We start from the raw sequence: 17,059 nt of genomic DNA, 5'->3' as shown, positions 1-17,059 counted from the left end.
TAAATAAAAGATGCAGGCTGCATCTATTTTACATGTATATTTTGGTTAAAAAACACTCGGATCAAAGCGGAGTGGACCATTTATAGCACAAATCGGTATGCAGATGAATTGAGCTCAGTACTCCGGAGACGAATCCAAGAAAGTATGCAACAGACTCCTCAGGGACCGCAATAAACCTCCCCTGGGGTATAACGGAAGAGAATATTTGTCATGCACAATGCAAGAGATGTCAGAATTATCATTATTATTAGCAAAAGTGGCAGCAGGGAGAAAGCATGGCCAAAAGCAGCTGATTAGTTTCAATCTAACTGGAGATCAGCGCTTATGAAACAAAAAGAAAACGCCTAAACTTAAGACCAGAGAGCACAAATATTTGTGTCATAACACATTTTACAGTCAACAAACTGTTATTCCCCTTAAGGGATTTTGCCAAAATTACTGTAGCGGGGGAGAAGTTCTGAGCTTTGTATTTTATTCAATAAAAAAGCAAGTTGTCCCCAAATTATTAATACTTTCCAGGCATAGCAAAATGTTATTCCAGCCACTCTGTGTTTTCACATACAGAGCTGCATAATAAAGAGTATAACAGCTCTTTGAGAAGTCTGCAGCTGCTGATGGACTGCATTGTTCATGCACTATGACATGAACAAAAGCCATAATTTTATGTAACTATTTGATCTTTTATTTATTTAAAAAACTCAAGTGTAAGAATGACATATTAGATTAATCTTTTTTGAAGTTACAAACCCCTTTTTCTGCTCTCTTACAAAACAATTAAGACTTCCCTTCTCTTCAAAGAAAAAAGGAATAGCTCTCCGTCTTTCCTGGATTAGAACAATCGGTACCTTAATATTTTGTTCTCTGCTGATCTTATATGCAGAGCACAGATCTCTTGATGTGTGTGTTGATGAACATTGTGGTATTTCTAAATTAAATATCAATGATGTGTCAATAATACACATAGTAGGATAATATTATAAATATACCTGTGAAGTCTTGTGTTGGCTACGGAAAAACACAGAGTTCTAGATGAATCTGACGATAGCCTTAAAAAAATTACTTATTAATTAAAATAAATCTGTAGATATTGTGATATTATTATTATTGGAAATTGTTCTGTCAGCCCGGATCAATAGGCTGCATGGATGATTATATAAAAGTTTGCTTATTCATCCCAGAAACTGTTCCTATGCCGGGATTTGGGTTTTATTCAGTTTCATTCAATTCAGTTTTATTTACAGAGCGCCAAATCACAACAACAGATGCCTCAAGGCACTTTTTCTTATAAGGTGAAAACTCAGTAACAACAACAATAACATTCCTTACCACAACACTTCCTTTCATTTAAGGACATTTTTTATTCTGATAAACAAGACATCTGCTCTTTTGCTGCTGCAGCTCATCTGCATCAAGGTTGGATATGCTGTGCATTCAAAGACAATCTTCTGCAGACCTTGGTTGTAACAAGTGGTTATTTGAGTAACTGCTGCCTTCAGCGCAAAGGAGTCTGGTCTGGACCTCCGGCATCAACAAAAGAACTGCCGCTCACTAGTTATTCACTTCAACGACCTTTCTTCCCCATGCTGGTGCTCAGTTTAGACTTCAACAGGTCATTGAGATCATGCTTGCAGGCCTAGATGCACTAAGTTGCATCCATTTGATTGGCTGATAGACATTTGAGTTACAAGCAGTCCAACAGGTGTACCTAATTAATTGGCAAGTGAATGTATTTCAGCCACACTGAGCTCTTATTACTCCCTAGTACTTTAAACTGTAAACTGATGTTACTTTAATATTTTGGTAATATTTGAATTCAATCGCTATCATTTGCTTGTGTGCAGAAAAATCCTCAGTGAGATTATATGGTCAAATTAGCCGTGTTTTCTTACATTGTGCTGAAAAAGCACAAAGATTGTCAAGTCCACAGGAGATATAAAGTTCTGGAAAAGTGCTGAATTTTAAAAGGGCGCCTGTATGGGAACTCTGCAATTAGACAGCCCCAACCAATTAAAACCTCTACCTGGATCAAGCTGCTGTAAGCTTTAATCTACCAGAGGACTCTATTTAGCAGCAGTCTGACATATGAAGACCGTGAGAAGTCATACGTAATTGTCCGTATTGTTCTCGGTTATCTATCCACTGGGTGGGAGCTGGGTTGGGTAACTGAGGCGTCCGCCCTCCTCCCCTCACTGCTTGCAGAGATAAGAGATGAAAAAACCACAAAACACCACCAGTCACCCTCAGCTTAAGGGAGTCACACTTGCTTACAATGGCTGAGTCAAAGTAGTAAGTACAGCAATAAATTCTGTTTTCCATTAACTGAACATCTAAAGTTTCAGTATTGAGTACAGAGGAATATACGGGAACTTTAGGGCATTAAAAATGTCTTTCAGTGATGAGAAACTGCCAGATGACAAGAATAGTAGCTTTAAGAAGAGCAAAAAGAAGAAAAAGGGGGACGATGCCTGGAGACCACAGGGGCCAAGAGACCCATTCGCCATGGTTTGTTTTTTTGTGCATGGTTGACTGTGATATTCAATATGTTTTGTTTGTGGACTATGAATATTTGGCTGCTGGAAACATTTCGTTTTCAGTGCATTTGTATTCTAGCTGTAGCTGATTTTTCTTTCTTTTTGACGGTCAAACTTTTACTTTCTTAGGTGGGATATTTGCACAATGACCTGTCCTTTCAATGTCCTGTTCTGTACTAGCTGGATGCTTTGCCAGAGAACAAGCAGCAGGAGATCCAGAGAGCCCTTCACCTCTTCTCCTTGGAGCCAGGTCTGCCAAAGACCCTGCAGCAGGCCAAAAAACACACCTACTGCTTTTGGGACACGCAACCTGTCCCTAAACTGGGTAACCCGTCTTTTAGAAAAAGTCTACCTAAGAAAGCACTAATAAAAACACTAAACTTTTTCTTTCGTCTGTCTGCTATAATTCTGGCGGCTGTGGGTTAGCTTAGCTTAGCACAAATAGAAAATTTAAACAAGCTTGTCCAAGTGTCCAAAGATAGCAAAATCTTTATAAACTTTGATTTTAGCAGACTAGACAAACAAGGCATTATAAGAAAGGCGGTTTAATAGTCAAGGTAATTATGGAGCTTTAGCTATCCCAATATGATTAGGTTACTTGTTTCTGTGTCCAGTTTCTATGCTAATCTGTAAGATAACTGGCTATATACAATTAAGGACTTAGTGGAGTCAGAGTCTTGTTCACCAACAGGAAACTCCCGTGGTTGCAAAAATAACTCCAGTTACAAAGGAGTCAATAGGAAAACAATAATTCCATGTACATGAAAGTATAGTGACTGTCTTCTGTTGAGTTCACAGTCACACTTGTAGTTTCAATCCTTACTGAATAGACTGAAATGTTGATTTTTCAAATTATGGCCCATAGCTGAGTCAAAAACAGAGCTATAAGTAAATGAAACTGGCTATACAGAAGGAAGCCTTGCTAATGGTTTCTAGCCCAGCACAGTAAACTGTGCAGTGGTTGTGACATCTGATTGTAATACTGGTTTAATTCCTTTCGGTTCACTCACACTCACTACAGCATTAGTGTGCAGTGTCCTTGGGGTTTTCAGTAAGTTCCACCCTTCACTCATGAGGTCTGGATTTGAAACAAAGATGGAGGGAGCCATAAGCAAGGTTACATGATGGGGTTTTGCTAACCAATATGGGGGGGGGGGGCTAAGTCTATCTTTTACATACAGCCTGGACTGGCTGCTTACTAAAGTCTGTATACAGAGAAAGAAGTAGTTTTGGACTGTATTGGTGCATTCTTACATTTTACAGCAAAACGTATCACAGCTACACATGTGGATTGTTAGTCGGCAAGATACAGGACCTCTTCTGGAAAACAGTGTTTTTTCTTTTCTTCCACTGTTTCTGGCATCTGTATGATACTGCATTCTCATTATGTGTATGTATATATATATATATATATATATATATATATATATATATATTATGGAATGCCCTTTAGGAAAATATTATATATATATTCCAACCAAAGTCTGAATATATAGTATGATCTTTTGAATATATAGAATGAAACTTGAGTATATAGAATGAAACTTGAATATATAGAATGATCTTTTGAAAATATAGAATGAAACTTGAATATATAGAATGATCTTTTGAAAATATAGAATGAAGCTTGAATATATAGAATGAAGCTTGAATATATAGAATGATCTTTTGAAAATATAGAATGAAACTTGAATATATAGAATGATCTTTTGAAAATATAGAATGAAGCTTGAATATATAGAATGAAACTTGAATATATAGAATGATCTTTTGAATATATAGAATGATCTTTTGAATATATAGAATGAAGCTTGAATATATAGAATGATCTTTTGAAAATATAGAATGAAACTTGAATGAACCTCATTTTTAGAGATGATGTGTTTCTGAATTCTCTGCCTTTACAAAATGGCATCAGCTGAACTATTTCAGTACTTTTTAGAGCTTGACAACTGTTTTGCGACAGCTGTTCAAATTGCAAATGGTAGAAATAATTTGAATTTATACTACATCACCTTGAAGAACACGTTTTCATTATTGCAACATTTCTAGTGCTCATGAATAATGTTCAACAAAATGTTTCTGGGAGAAGATTATGCACACTTCTTGAGGGAATTTATCAATCACTGATGGAGATGTCAACTGAGCTAACACTTCGAGCAGAAGCTGAAGCACATGTTATGGGCTCATTATATCATTCTACATCTCAAAGAGGAAGGTCAAGGTAAGTGATAAAAATGGAAACAAATTCATTCGTAATGTGTATGGCACTTGAAAGAGTCAAGAGATGGCAAACAAGATAATGAATGCAAGAAATAAGAAAGAAGTTAACATATTTCTTCTTTTGTTTCTAACTCTTTTAGGTACAACATACCAGCTACTGAGCTGACTGATATGCGAGACTTGGGGTTTAGTTGGATGGCCATATCTCAAATGTTGTCAGTAAATGTTCGAACACTGTACAACCACAGGATACAACTAGTGGACTATGGAAATTTGCAATTTGAACAGCTGTCGCAAAACAGTTGTCAAGCTCTAAAAAGTACTGAAATAGTTCAGCTGATGCCATTTTGTAAAGGCAGAGAATTCAGAAACACATCATCTCTAAAAATGAGGTTCATACATTCTATATATTCAAGTTTCATTCTATATATTCAAAAGATCATTCTATATATTCAAGTTTCATTCTATATATTCAGAAGATCATTCTATATATTCAAGTTTCATTCTATATATTCAAGTTTCATTCTATATATTCAAAAGATCATTCTATATATTCAAGTTTCATTCTATATATTCAAGTTTCATTCTATATATTCAAAAGATCATTCCATATATTCAAGTTTCATTCTATATATTCAGAAGATCATTCTATATATTCAAGTTTCATTCTATATATTCAAGTTTCATTCTATATATTCAAAAGATCATTCTATATATTCAAGTTTCATTCTATATATTCAAAAGATCATTCTATATATTCAAGTTTCATTCTATATATTCAAGTTTCATTCTATATATTCAAAAGATCATTCTATATATTCAAGTTTCATTCTATATATTCAAAAGATCATTCTATATATTCAAGTTTCATTCTATATATTCAAAAGATCATTCTATATATTCAAGTTTCATTCTATATATTCAGACTTTGGTTGGAATATATATATATAATATTTTCCTAAAGGGCATTCCATAATATATATATATATATATAAAATTTTATGCTCAGCTGACCTTCCTTTTGCTTTTACATATGATAAGAAGTCCTGAAACACTGACTTTGTGTTGACCTTTTGAGAATATATTGTAAGTTTATAGTAGATAGTATAAAAAGTGCATTTGTACATCACTCCTTCATTCACTTGTACTGAGAATAGTGTTATCTGAATGTCATTCGATGCAGTCATGTCTATTTCTCTGCCCTCAGGTGACAGCATTACAACTCATGGCCCAATAGTAGAGGGTGAGGCAAGTATCCGGAAGGAGCCCTACTCACTACCTCAGGGCTTCTCCTGGGACACTCTGGACCCGAGCAGCCCTCCAGTGGTAAGTTATTTATTGTAGGTTGTTGTATGCAATAACAGAAAATATATGGCAGTCTTTTGCTAGCATTTCAGAAGTAAAGGACCAACTTCTTAGTGTATGGCTCAGAAAAATCAAATGCTATTTAAAATAAAATGAATCCAATTCAGCGGTTTTCCATCATTTCAGCTGAGAGAACTATGCAGTCTGCTAAATGAGAACTACATGGAAGAAGATGATAACACGACCAGATTTGACTTCTCTCTGGAATATCTGCAGTGGTAAACTCCGAAAAGATGTAGTGCCTTTTGATGTCTACTTTTTAGCATTAATACCTTTTAAAACCTCTTATCTAATAGAGAAACACACAGACATACACACACATACGGCTCAGGCATACTTCATAGATTTTTACAGATTCACAGCTGGACTCTGCTCTGTGTAATCACAGTGCTTTGCTTTCAGTCTCTGCATTACACCGAATTAAAACACTAAATGTCTTTAAAGGACATTTTTTCCCCAACCTGACCTAACACATCATATCTTTAACAAGCCTCTGCTTTAATGTCGTCACTGCTGTTTTGGTTTTTTTGTTTGGGTTTTTTTTTTGGCAGTGATCTCCATAAAGCAGTACCTTCGGGGCTACTAAATATAATAACATTTACTTTGAAATGAATAATTAGCGCTATCTTTCCAGGAATTGGCACAAGTGTTTGGCCCTGAGGTTGAAAAAACTGCTGCATTCATTCAGCCTCTGAAGTCACATCATGCTGAGTTCTTTCTTTTTTTTTCAGGGTGTTGTGAACTATGTCTATATGAAATGAGTGTTGTGCTGCAAACAGCATTATTTGTTTTCCCTTAAGGGCTCTACAGCCTCCTAACTGGGTGGCTCACTGGCACTGCGGTGTGAGAGTAGACGCCAATAAGAAGTTAGTCGGCTTCATCGCTGCTGTTCCTGCAGATGTTCGCATTTATGAGATGTGAGTAGCTCATAAATATATGCAAAGATGTGTGTTTGTGTGAAGTCTGATGAGTGATGTCCGCATTCAGAGCACGTAACCGTGGCAATTTCCTCGTGAACATCTCAAAGCTGGGACTCAAAATGTTTCTGCAGGGAGAGGCGGGTGGTACAGGTCAAATTCCTGTGTGTTCATAAGAAGCTCCGCCTCAAGCGAATGACTCCAGTGCTGATCCGAGAGCTCACCAGACGGGTCAACCAGCAGGGGCTCTGCCAGGCTGTCTACACCACTGGCATAGTACTGCCCACACCAATAAGCTCCTGCAGGTAGTAGCTGCCACACGTAGTTGAGTCAGAATTTAAAGGCACGGTGCAAAAGGGAATAAAATCAGCACGTTTTTGTCACGTTGCCATGGATGCCAGACTCTTCCGCCTTTATCTACAATAACTAATTATACATTTAGGTGTTTGTGTATGCTTCACTTAGGTTACATTTCGTGTTTTATTTATGAAGGAACGTCTCTGTCAAATAAATCCTTTTAGACTTTGGCATCGCCCACTTAATCCTCGTAAGCTGATGGAGGTCAACCACCCAGCACTGAGACAGAGCATGAACCTGCAGAGAGCTCTGAAGTTCAACCGCTTACCTGAGGTTAGTCTGTGCCGCCATCTAGAGACAGAAGTTTACTGCTGCATGTTGCTACTGCAGCACTTCTCGAAAGCATTTCTCCTGTTTTCATTCACTTTGCTCAAATTATTTCCAAGGTGACAAAAGTGCAAGGTCTGCGCCCTATGACCAGAGAAGATATCCCGGGGATACATTCACTACTCCAGACAAACTTCTGCAAGTTTCACCTCAGCCCCATCTTATCCCTGCAAGATGTAGAGCATCTGTTGCTGCCGAGGGAGAATGTGATCGACACCTATGTGGTCGAGGTCTGACCTCACTGTATCTCTACTTTAAATTATATCGAAGAAGAAAAAAAAGTTTTTTCGCTGGGGTTCTTTTTTGGGGGGAATTTAAAATGATATTATGCTGTAGTCATTAAAAATGTATTTGCCTCCTCTCCTCCCACACAGGGTGATAATGGTGCCCTGACAGATATAGTGAGTTTCTATAGCTTCTCCTCGAGAGTGCTGAATCACCCGGTCCACACAAGCCTCAGAGGAGCTCGCCTCCTTTATGTTGTCTCTACTAGAACGAAGCTGGTCGACCTGATGGAGGACACCCTGGTCCTGGCAAAGTCTGTGAGTGTGTCACTGTAAAACCTTAGTTCATATAAAGCATGGGAGCCAGGGATCCTTTACAGAGGCCAAAGTACATCCTCATATTCGTTACCCTAGTCTCTGGTCTCTGGTTGGGTGGTGGCTGGAGCCTATCCCAGCTGTCGTAGGGCAAAAGGTGGAGTAATGCCTAGATAGGTTGCTAGTGTGTTGCAGGGCTAACAATTCACACTCCCATTCACACCTATGACCACATTATATAACCATTTATCATCTAAAAACTGAATTATGTGCCATTATGTGTCACTCCACTTCATATGCTGTAAGCTATGAAGCTGTGTATAATTGATTTTGTGCATATAATGGTCACGTTATTGTTTTTCATCCCCTCGCTAACAGAAAGGTTGTGACGTCTTCTCTGCCATCGATGTGATGGACAACAAGAGTTTCCTGGAGAAGCTCAAGTTCAGTGTCATTGACCAGAGTGTTCATTACTACTTGTACAACTGGATGTGTCCTAATATGAGCCCAGACAAGGTATTCAGTGCATTAATGTTGCAATCAGTTAAGAGCCATTACTGTCATTTTTTACATTTACATGCAATGGTCCACCACTTTATTGTCTAATCTTGGGTCAAAGCACTGATGAGTTTTGCTTTGGGTCAGATTGTGGGTTCAGTGCATCAACTGTAAAGAAAAGTGGGACAGAAGTCCTCCACGGTGATGTGGAGAAAACCACTACTGCAGGTTATTGCTGCTCAAAGTTGTTCCACATGCTATTTAATCATTGGGTATACATCGTTTTTAACAGGACCCAATGGATTCCAGTGCTTGCAAATGCCTTAAATGCACATTTTTTAGACGACTAAGATTATAGTGAGGACAACGAGAAAATGATGCTACGTCTCACTTGATTTAACACCTTGTTGTATACTTTTTGAATTAGTTCATGGCCTCAAATCAACTTTCAAGACAGGTTTATTATAACATGATGTTTACTTTATAAAGTATAATCCCATTTAGATTAAAATAGACAATAAATGATTCTGGATGTGAATACTTTGTGTTTGACAAGTTGCTACATTATGAGTTGACAGCGTTACCGTTTTTTCACCCGTTTTGTCTTGTCAGGTATAAAAAGTAAATTAATAAAATGGCAATGTCAGAAACTGCTTAAAAATGTTTGCGAGTCCACCCTGTAAGGTTCAGTGTAGGTGTCTCCTGTCCTTGATAACTGTTGCTCATCAGTAATTCATATAATGGACGTGTGCTTCACAGGTTGGCCTTGTGTTCCCAAACTGACCTGCTACTGGACGAGGGCAGAGTGGCAGAGCGGTGAAGCGAGTGAAAGGACTTTCAGGAGACTGGACGTCAAACTGCATCAGTATCAGCAAAGGGGAATTTGGGGTTTCGGGGGGGAAAACTGCAAAACACATGTTTTCAAAAAATCAAGAAGAGGAATAAAGGCAGAATTAAATTTCCAGATGCATTTCTGATTTTTATGGCAGTTATTCATTGGGTCCAGTTTTTTAGTAACAGGGACAAATTGTTTTTGACGTAAAGGAGAATTTGTGCTGTTCAGTAGATAGACCCTGCACATCCTAACACCTGTGTGTGTGTGTGTGTGTGTGTGTGTGTGTGTGTGTGTGTGTGTGTGTGTGTGTACTTGTTTTCATGACATCTTAGGACAATTTTATGATAACACACTCACAAAATGAGGACGCTCAGAAAAATGAGGACATTTTTGAGGTCCTCATTTTTCTGAGCCTTCTAAAGTGTTCTAGAGGCTCCCAACATGCTCCCAAACCAAAAATCTCGGAAGTCCTGAAACATCACAATTTTATGAAAAAGTGTGTTTAAGTGTGTTTAGCGTTTTTGCTCACTTTCAGTTTCACCGCCTACTGGCCAGTTTTGGAACTTAACACACTTTAAACACACTTTCAGTGACGTCACTCTGCGAGTCCTCATATTGTAGGTGTGTCAGACACAATAACACATTTGACCCAGGTTATACCCTTCTGGGGCTTAGTGGACACATGCGTGGACAGCACCTTTTGGCTCTTATGTCCACAGTCGTATTCAATGTTGAAATGGAGGTGAAATTTATTTGAAACATTCGTGGAATAGTAACAGATGAATTTTGAGGCTTCTGAAAATTGTTCGTTCAAACCTTGCCAATTAAACAATCATTCTAACACACATCAAAATCTTTTCACATTTTTATACATATTAAGGTGAACTCTAAACAAGGGTAACAACAGTTAAATCAGGCAAATCTTGACAAAAATGAAGGTCTTTAGGTTCAGTTATCAGTGCCTGCACAGCTTGGTTTCTTTTGTTGTTGACAAAATGTATCGAAATATAAAGTTTCAACATTTGTCTAATTATATTACTATTAATTAATGAGTCTTACTTCTCAAGATCAATGCACAAATTGTCTGACCTTCACTATGCAGAATGATGTGTGTGCAGATTTTGACCCTTGAAGAGTTTATATTAATCTGAATTAATATAATTGCATCTGCAATCCGCAGTTGAACTTGGAGATTCCTGCCGCTGTCATCTGATTCAGTATGATCATCAGGCTCAGTCTCGACTCTGTGTATCTACAAGAATTGATGAAAAAAGTCAACACTTTATTAATTATATTTTAAATTCAACTTACCTTATACTTTTTACAATATGGTATAAAATGCATATTGTTTCTTTAAAAACTAATAACACACTATTAAAAACTGCAGAATGCACAATTCCAGCTTCATTTAGTAATTCAATTAGTAAATAAAAGTGAGTAATTAAGTCACTTAATTAACTAAGCAACTGTAAATGTCACAGTATACAGAAGTACAATTCAATTTCAATTCAATTTTATTTATATAGCACCAAATCACAAAAAAAGTCGCCTCAAGGCGCTTCATAGGTACAGAGAAAAACCCAACAATCATACTGTATGACCCCCTATGAGCAAGCGCTTTGGCAACAGTGGAAAGGAAAAACTCCCTTTTAACAGGAAGAAACCTCTGGCAGAACCAGGCTCAGGGAGGGGCGGCCATCTGTTGCGACTGGTTGGGGTGAGAGAAGGAAAACAGGATGAAAGACATGCTGTGGAAGAGAGACAGAGGTTAATAACAGATATGATTCAATGCAGAGAGGTCTATTAACACATACTGAGTTATAAAGGTGACTGGAAAGGAAAAACTCAATGCATCATGGGAATCCCCGGCTGCCTACGTCTATTGCAGCATAACTAAGGGAGGATTCATGGTCACCTGGTCCAGCCCTAACTATATGCTTCAGCTAAAAGGAACGTTTTAAGCCTAATCTTGAAAGTAGAGATAGTGTCTGTCTCCCAAATCCAAACTGGAAGCTGGTTCCACAGAAAAGGGGCCTGAAAACTGAAGGCTCTGCCTCCCATTCTACTTTTAAATACTCTAGGAACAACAAGTAGGCCTGCAGAGTGAGAGCGAAGTGCTCTAATAGGGTGATATGGTACTACAAGGTCATTAAGATAAGATGGGGCCTGGTTATTTAAGACCTTGTATGTGAGGAGTAGAATTTTGAATTTAATTCTGGATTTAACAGGAAGCCAATGAAGGGAAGCCAAAACAGGAGAAATCTGCTCTCTCTTTCTAGTCCCTGTCAGTACTCTTGCTGCAGCATTTTGGATTAGCTGAAGGCTTTTCAGGGAGTTTTTAGGACATTCTGATAATAATGAATTACAGTAGTCCAGCCTGGAAGTAATAAATGCATGAACTAGTTTTTCAGCGTCACTAAGAGACAGGATATTTCTAACTTTAGAGATGTTGCACAAATGAAAGAAAGCAGGCTTACATATTTGTTTAATATGTGCATTGAAGGACATGTCTTGGTCAAAAATGACTCCAAGGTTCCTCACAGTATAACTGGAGGCCAAGGTAATGCCATCCAGGGTAAGAATCTGCTTAGATACCATATTTCTAAGATTTTCAGGGCCGAGTACAATAACCTCAGTTTGATCTGAATTAAGAAGCAGAAAGTTAGCGGCCATCCAGGTCTTTATGTCTTTAAGACATTCCTGCAGTTTAACTAATTGGTGTGTGTTATCTGGCTTCATGGACAGAGCTGCGTGTCATCTGCATAGCAGTGTAAATGTATGCTATGTCTTCTAATGATACTGCCTAGGGGAAGCATGTATAATGTAAACAGCATTGGTCCTAGCACTGAACCCTGTGGAACTCCATAATTGACCTTAGTGGGTGAAGAGGACTCTCCATTTACATGAACAAATTGTAGTCTATTAGATAGATATGATACAAACCACTGGAGTGCAGTACCTGTAATACCTACAGCATGCTCTAATCGCTCTAATAGGATATTATGGTCAACAGTATCGAACGCTGCACTAAGGCCTAGCAGGACAAGCACAGAGATGAGTCCACTGTCAGAGGCCATAAGAAGATCATTTGTAACCTTCACTAAAGCTGTTTCTGTGCTGTGATAAGCTCTGAAACCTGACTGAAACTCTTCAAATAAACCATTCCTCTGCAGATGATCTGTTAGCTGTTTGACAACTACTCTTTCAAGGATTTTTGATATGAAAGGAAGGTTGGAGATTGGCCTATAATTAGCTAAGACTGCTGGGTCTAGAGATGGCTTTTTGAGTAAAGGTTTAACTACAGCCAGCTTGAAGGCCTGTGGTACATAGCCGATTATTAGAGATAGGTTGATCATATTTAAGATTGAAGCATTAATTAATGGCAGGACTTCTTTGAGCAGTTTTGTAGGAATGGGGTCTAAAAGACACGGAGGTTTGGAGGAAATAATTATAGAAGTTAACTCAGAAAGATCAATTGGAGAAAAAGAGTAACTTAACATCAACGGTACTAAAAGTAGCTGTAGATAATATTACATCTGTGGGATGATTATTGGTAATTTTTTCTCTAATGATAAGAATTTTATTTGTGAAGAAGTTCATGAAGTCATTACTAGTTAACGATGGTTGGCTCAAAAGTGCTCTGATTGTTTGTCAGCCTGGCTACAGTGCTGAAGAGAAACCTGGGGTTGTTCTTATTTTCTTCAATCAGTGATTGTTGTATTGTATTGTATTGTATTGTATTGTATCTTTATTTGTTTCAGACATATAAAACAAAAAACAATATATACACACTACATATATTTTCATTTACAGATACGAATATATATGTAGATATACACACACACACACGTATGTGTTCAGATAAACAAAAAATATATAATGAAATAAAACAAAATCGTCTGACATAATGTAACAATGTTTGGTCTGAAAAGGAGTAGGAAGAAGTATGAACATACTTATTAATTCCTACCCCTGCTCAACATCTTATTGATCCCACATAATTCACCTAATTCCCATCATCACATACTCCACACGATACACGAGGAGAACCTATATAAACTTGGCTACCGTGACTGATATAATTTGGATATAATTTGATATTTTTATACATACAATGGGTGATCATCTTTATCGGTATCATATTCTTCCAAAATCAGTTTTCGAAGTATTTTCATGAACTTACTAATTCCTGAGCATTGCTGTAGATCTATAGTAAAACTATTCCACAGTTTTACCCCATAAATAGTGACACAAAAGGTTTTAACCTTTGACCGTGCTTTAAGAATCCTTAGATTCAATTTCCCCCTCAATTCATAGTCTCCTTCTCTGTCATAGAACATCCTCTGTATATTTCCTGGTAACATATTGTATCTGGCCTTGTACATAATTTTTGCAGTTTTATATTTTATAAGATCCATAAACTTCAGTATTTTTAATTTCAAAAACATGATGTTAGTATGGTCTCTAAATCCTGCTTTATTAATCATCCTGATTGCTTTTTTTTGAATTTTACATATTGGTTGAAGTGCAGTTTTATATGTGTTTCCCCAAATTTCCACACAGTATTCCAAATATGGCAATATAAGTGAACAATAAAGTACCCGGAGTGATTTGGAAGGCAAAAAATATTTAACTTTACTTAGTACGGAGATGCTTCTTGACAGTTTGGCTTGTATATGCTTTATGTGAGGTTTCCAGCAGATTTTGTTATCTATTATCACACCCAGAAATTTTGTATCCGAAACTTGCTCTATTTCAACATTGTTTACTAATAATTTTGCTCCTGCATCTTTTTTACAATTTCCGAATAACATAAATGTAGTTTTTTCCAAATTTAATGATAGCTTATTTCTATCAAACCATGTTTTCAGTTTAATCATTTCTTGTGTGACAATTTCCAAAAGCTGATGTAAGTTCTCTCCAGCACAAAAAATATTTGTATCATCTGCAAATAGAATAAACTGTAGTATATCTGATGTTCTGCATATATCATTGATATAGAGGATAAACAGCTTTGGTGATGAATAGTAAGATGTTCTGGCTTTGGGGGGGCTTTCTTATAAATCAGCAAAATATTTCTCCAATTATGATGATCCTCTAAATTTGTGACACGCCATTTCCTCTCCAGCTTACGAGTCATCTGCTTTAGGCTACGTGTTTGAGAATTATACCACAGAGTCAGGTACTTCTGATCTGAAACCTTAGTTTTCACAGGAGCTACAGTATCCAGAGTCATATGTAGTGAGGAGGTAAAATTATTATTAACAAGATAATTGACCTCTGTTGGGGTAGCGTTCAGATAGCTGCTCTGCTCTGTGTTGGTACAGGTCATTGAAGATGATAACAGTGGGTGGATTACATTCTTAAACATAGTTACAGCGCTTTCAGAAAGACATCTGTGATAAAGTCTACTCTCCACTGCTGTGTAATCAATTATTGTAAATGTAAATGTTATCAGGAAATGATCAGACAGGAGAGGGTTTTCAGGAAACACTGTTAAATGTTCAGTTTCTATGCCATATGTTAAAAACAAGATCTAGAGTGTGATTAAAGTGGTGGGTGGGTTCTTTTACATTTTGAGAGAAGCCAATTGAGTCTAATAACAGATTAAATGCCATGTTGAGGCTCTCATTCTTAGCATCTACATGGATGTTAAAATCACCCACAATAATTATTTTATTTGAGCTGAGCACTAAATCAGATAAAAAGTCTGAGAAATCAGAGAGAAACTCTGTGTAAGGCCCAGGTGGACAATAGATGATAACAAATAAGACTGGTTTCTAAAATTTTTCAGCTGGGGTGGACAATGTTAAGCATCAGGCTTTCAAATGAATTAAAAGTCTGTCTTGGTCTTTCATTAATTAATAGGCTGGTGTGAAAAATTGCTGCCACACCGCCCCCTCGGCCTGTGCTTCGAGGTTTCTGGTAGTTAGAATGACTCGGGGGTGTTGATTCATTTAAACTAACATAATCATCCTGCTACAACCAGGTTTCTGTAAGGCAAATCGATTGTTCTTTCTTTGTAATTGTTTATGTTTAAGTTGTTTGTTGCTGGTTTTTATTTTGTTTTTCGTCTGTTTGGGAGCTGACACAGTCTCAAAGGAGATGTTTTTTTTTTGGGGGGGGGGTAACAGGAGAAGAGAAGCTGCAGAGAGGCGTGTAAGACTGCAACTCTGCTTCCTGGTCCCAACTCTGGATAGTCATATTATGGGGGGTTTAATTAATTTGTCCATATTTCTAGAAATGAGAGCTGCTCCATCCAAAGTGGGATGGATGCCGTCTCTCCTTACAAGACCAGGTTTCCTTCAGAAGGTTTGCCAATTATCTATGAAGCCCACATCGTTTCTGGGACACCACTCAGACAGCCAGCAATTTAAGGAGAACATGCAGCTAAACATGTCACTCCTGGTCTGATTGAGGAGGGGACCAGAGAAAACTACAGAGTCCGACATTGTTTTGGCAAAGTTACACACCGATTCAATATTGATTTTAGTGACCTCCGATTGGCGTAACCGGGTGTCATTACTGCCGACGTGAATTATGATTTTACTGAATTTACGTTTACCCTTAGCCAGCAGTTTTAAATTTCCTTCAATGTCGCCTGCTCTGGCCCCTGGAAGACAATTGACTATGGTTGCCGGTGTCTCTAGCTTCACATGTCTGAGAACAGAATTACCAGAGTTTGACCCCCGACGGGTGTGTCGCCGAGTGGGGAAAAACGGTTAGACATATGTATGAATTTGAGGAGTGGAACCAAAATGCAGACACAAAGGAACGTGAAAGAAAATTTGAATATTAACAGAAAGCAAGCCGTTTATTAATCTCTACTTTTAAGATTAGGCTTCAAACTTTCCTTTTTGCTAAAGCATATAGTTAGGGCTGGATCAGATGACCCTGGATCCTCCCTTAGTTGTGCTGCAGTAGATGTAGGCTGCCAGGGGATTCCCATGAAGCACTGAGTTTTTTCCTTTCCAGTCACCTTTCTCACTCACTGTGTGTTAATAGACCTCTCTGCACTGAATCATACTTGTTATTAATCCACAGCATGTCTTTGTCCTGTCTTCCTTTTCTCACCCCAACTAGTCACAGCAGATGCCCGCCGCTCCCTGAGCCTGGTTCTGCCAGAGGTTTCTTCCTGTTAAAAGGGAGTTTTTCCTTCCCACTGTCGCCAAAGCGCTTGCTCATAGGTGGTCCTATGATTGTTGGGTTTTTCCTCTGTATCTATTATTGTGCAATCTACTGTACAATATAAAGCGCCTTCAGGCGATTGTTGTTGTGATTTGGCGCTATATAAATAAAATTTAATTTAATTAAAAGATTACAAAACAGAAGGCAGAGGTGAAGATAAACAATAACCTAACCTGGGGAAAATATTTTTTATTAAAAACAAAAAACCATGAAACCTGACATGGATACAAAGATACCTGGAACATGGAAACGTGGCACCAAAGACAACAGATGACCTGA

At 37.8% G+C, this 17,059-nt stretch overlaps 1 protein-coding gene across 1 annotated transcript; it reads left to right on the top strand.

Moving 5' to 3' along the window:
* The first annotated feature begins 2,202 nt into the window (after positions 1–2,202).
* Positions 2,203–10,274, top strand: LOC146663591 (glycylpeptide N-tetradecanoyltransferase 2-like). The gene is made up of 12 exons (XM_085416435.1): positions 2,203–2,286; positions 2,394–2,502; positions 2,712–2,856; positions 5,962–6,080; positions 6,246–6,337; positions 6,920–7,036; positions 7,171–7,341; positions 7,558–7,666; positions 7,780–7,950; positions 8,095–8,262; positions 8,638–8,775; positions 9,517–10,274. The coding sequence occupies exons 1-12, from the start codon at positions 2,270–2,272 to the stop codon at positions 9,538–9,540; spliced, it is 1,380 nt and encodes a 459-aa protein (XP_085272561.1). The 5' UTR covers positions 2,203–2,269; the 3' UTR covers positions 9,541–10,274.
* Positions 10,275–17,059: the final 6,785 nt, after the last annotated feature.

This window comes from Rhamphochromis longiceps, linkage group LG8 (genome assembly GCF_057381845.1).
Source record: "Rhamphochromis longiceps isolate RC_006_pf linkage group LG8, R_longiceps_female_GT1.1, whole genome shotgun sequence".
In the NCBI taxonomy this organism is placed as follows: Eukaryota; Metazoa; Chordata; class Actinopteri; order Cichliformes; family Cichlidae; genus Rhamphochromis; species Rhamphochromis longiceps.
The sequence above is the reverse complement of the archived record's forward strand: the minus strand, read 5'-3'. Positions and strand labels throughout refer to the sequence as shown.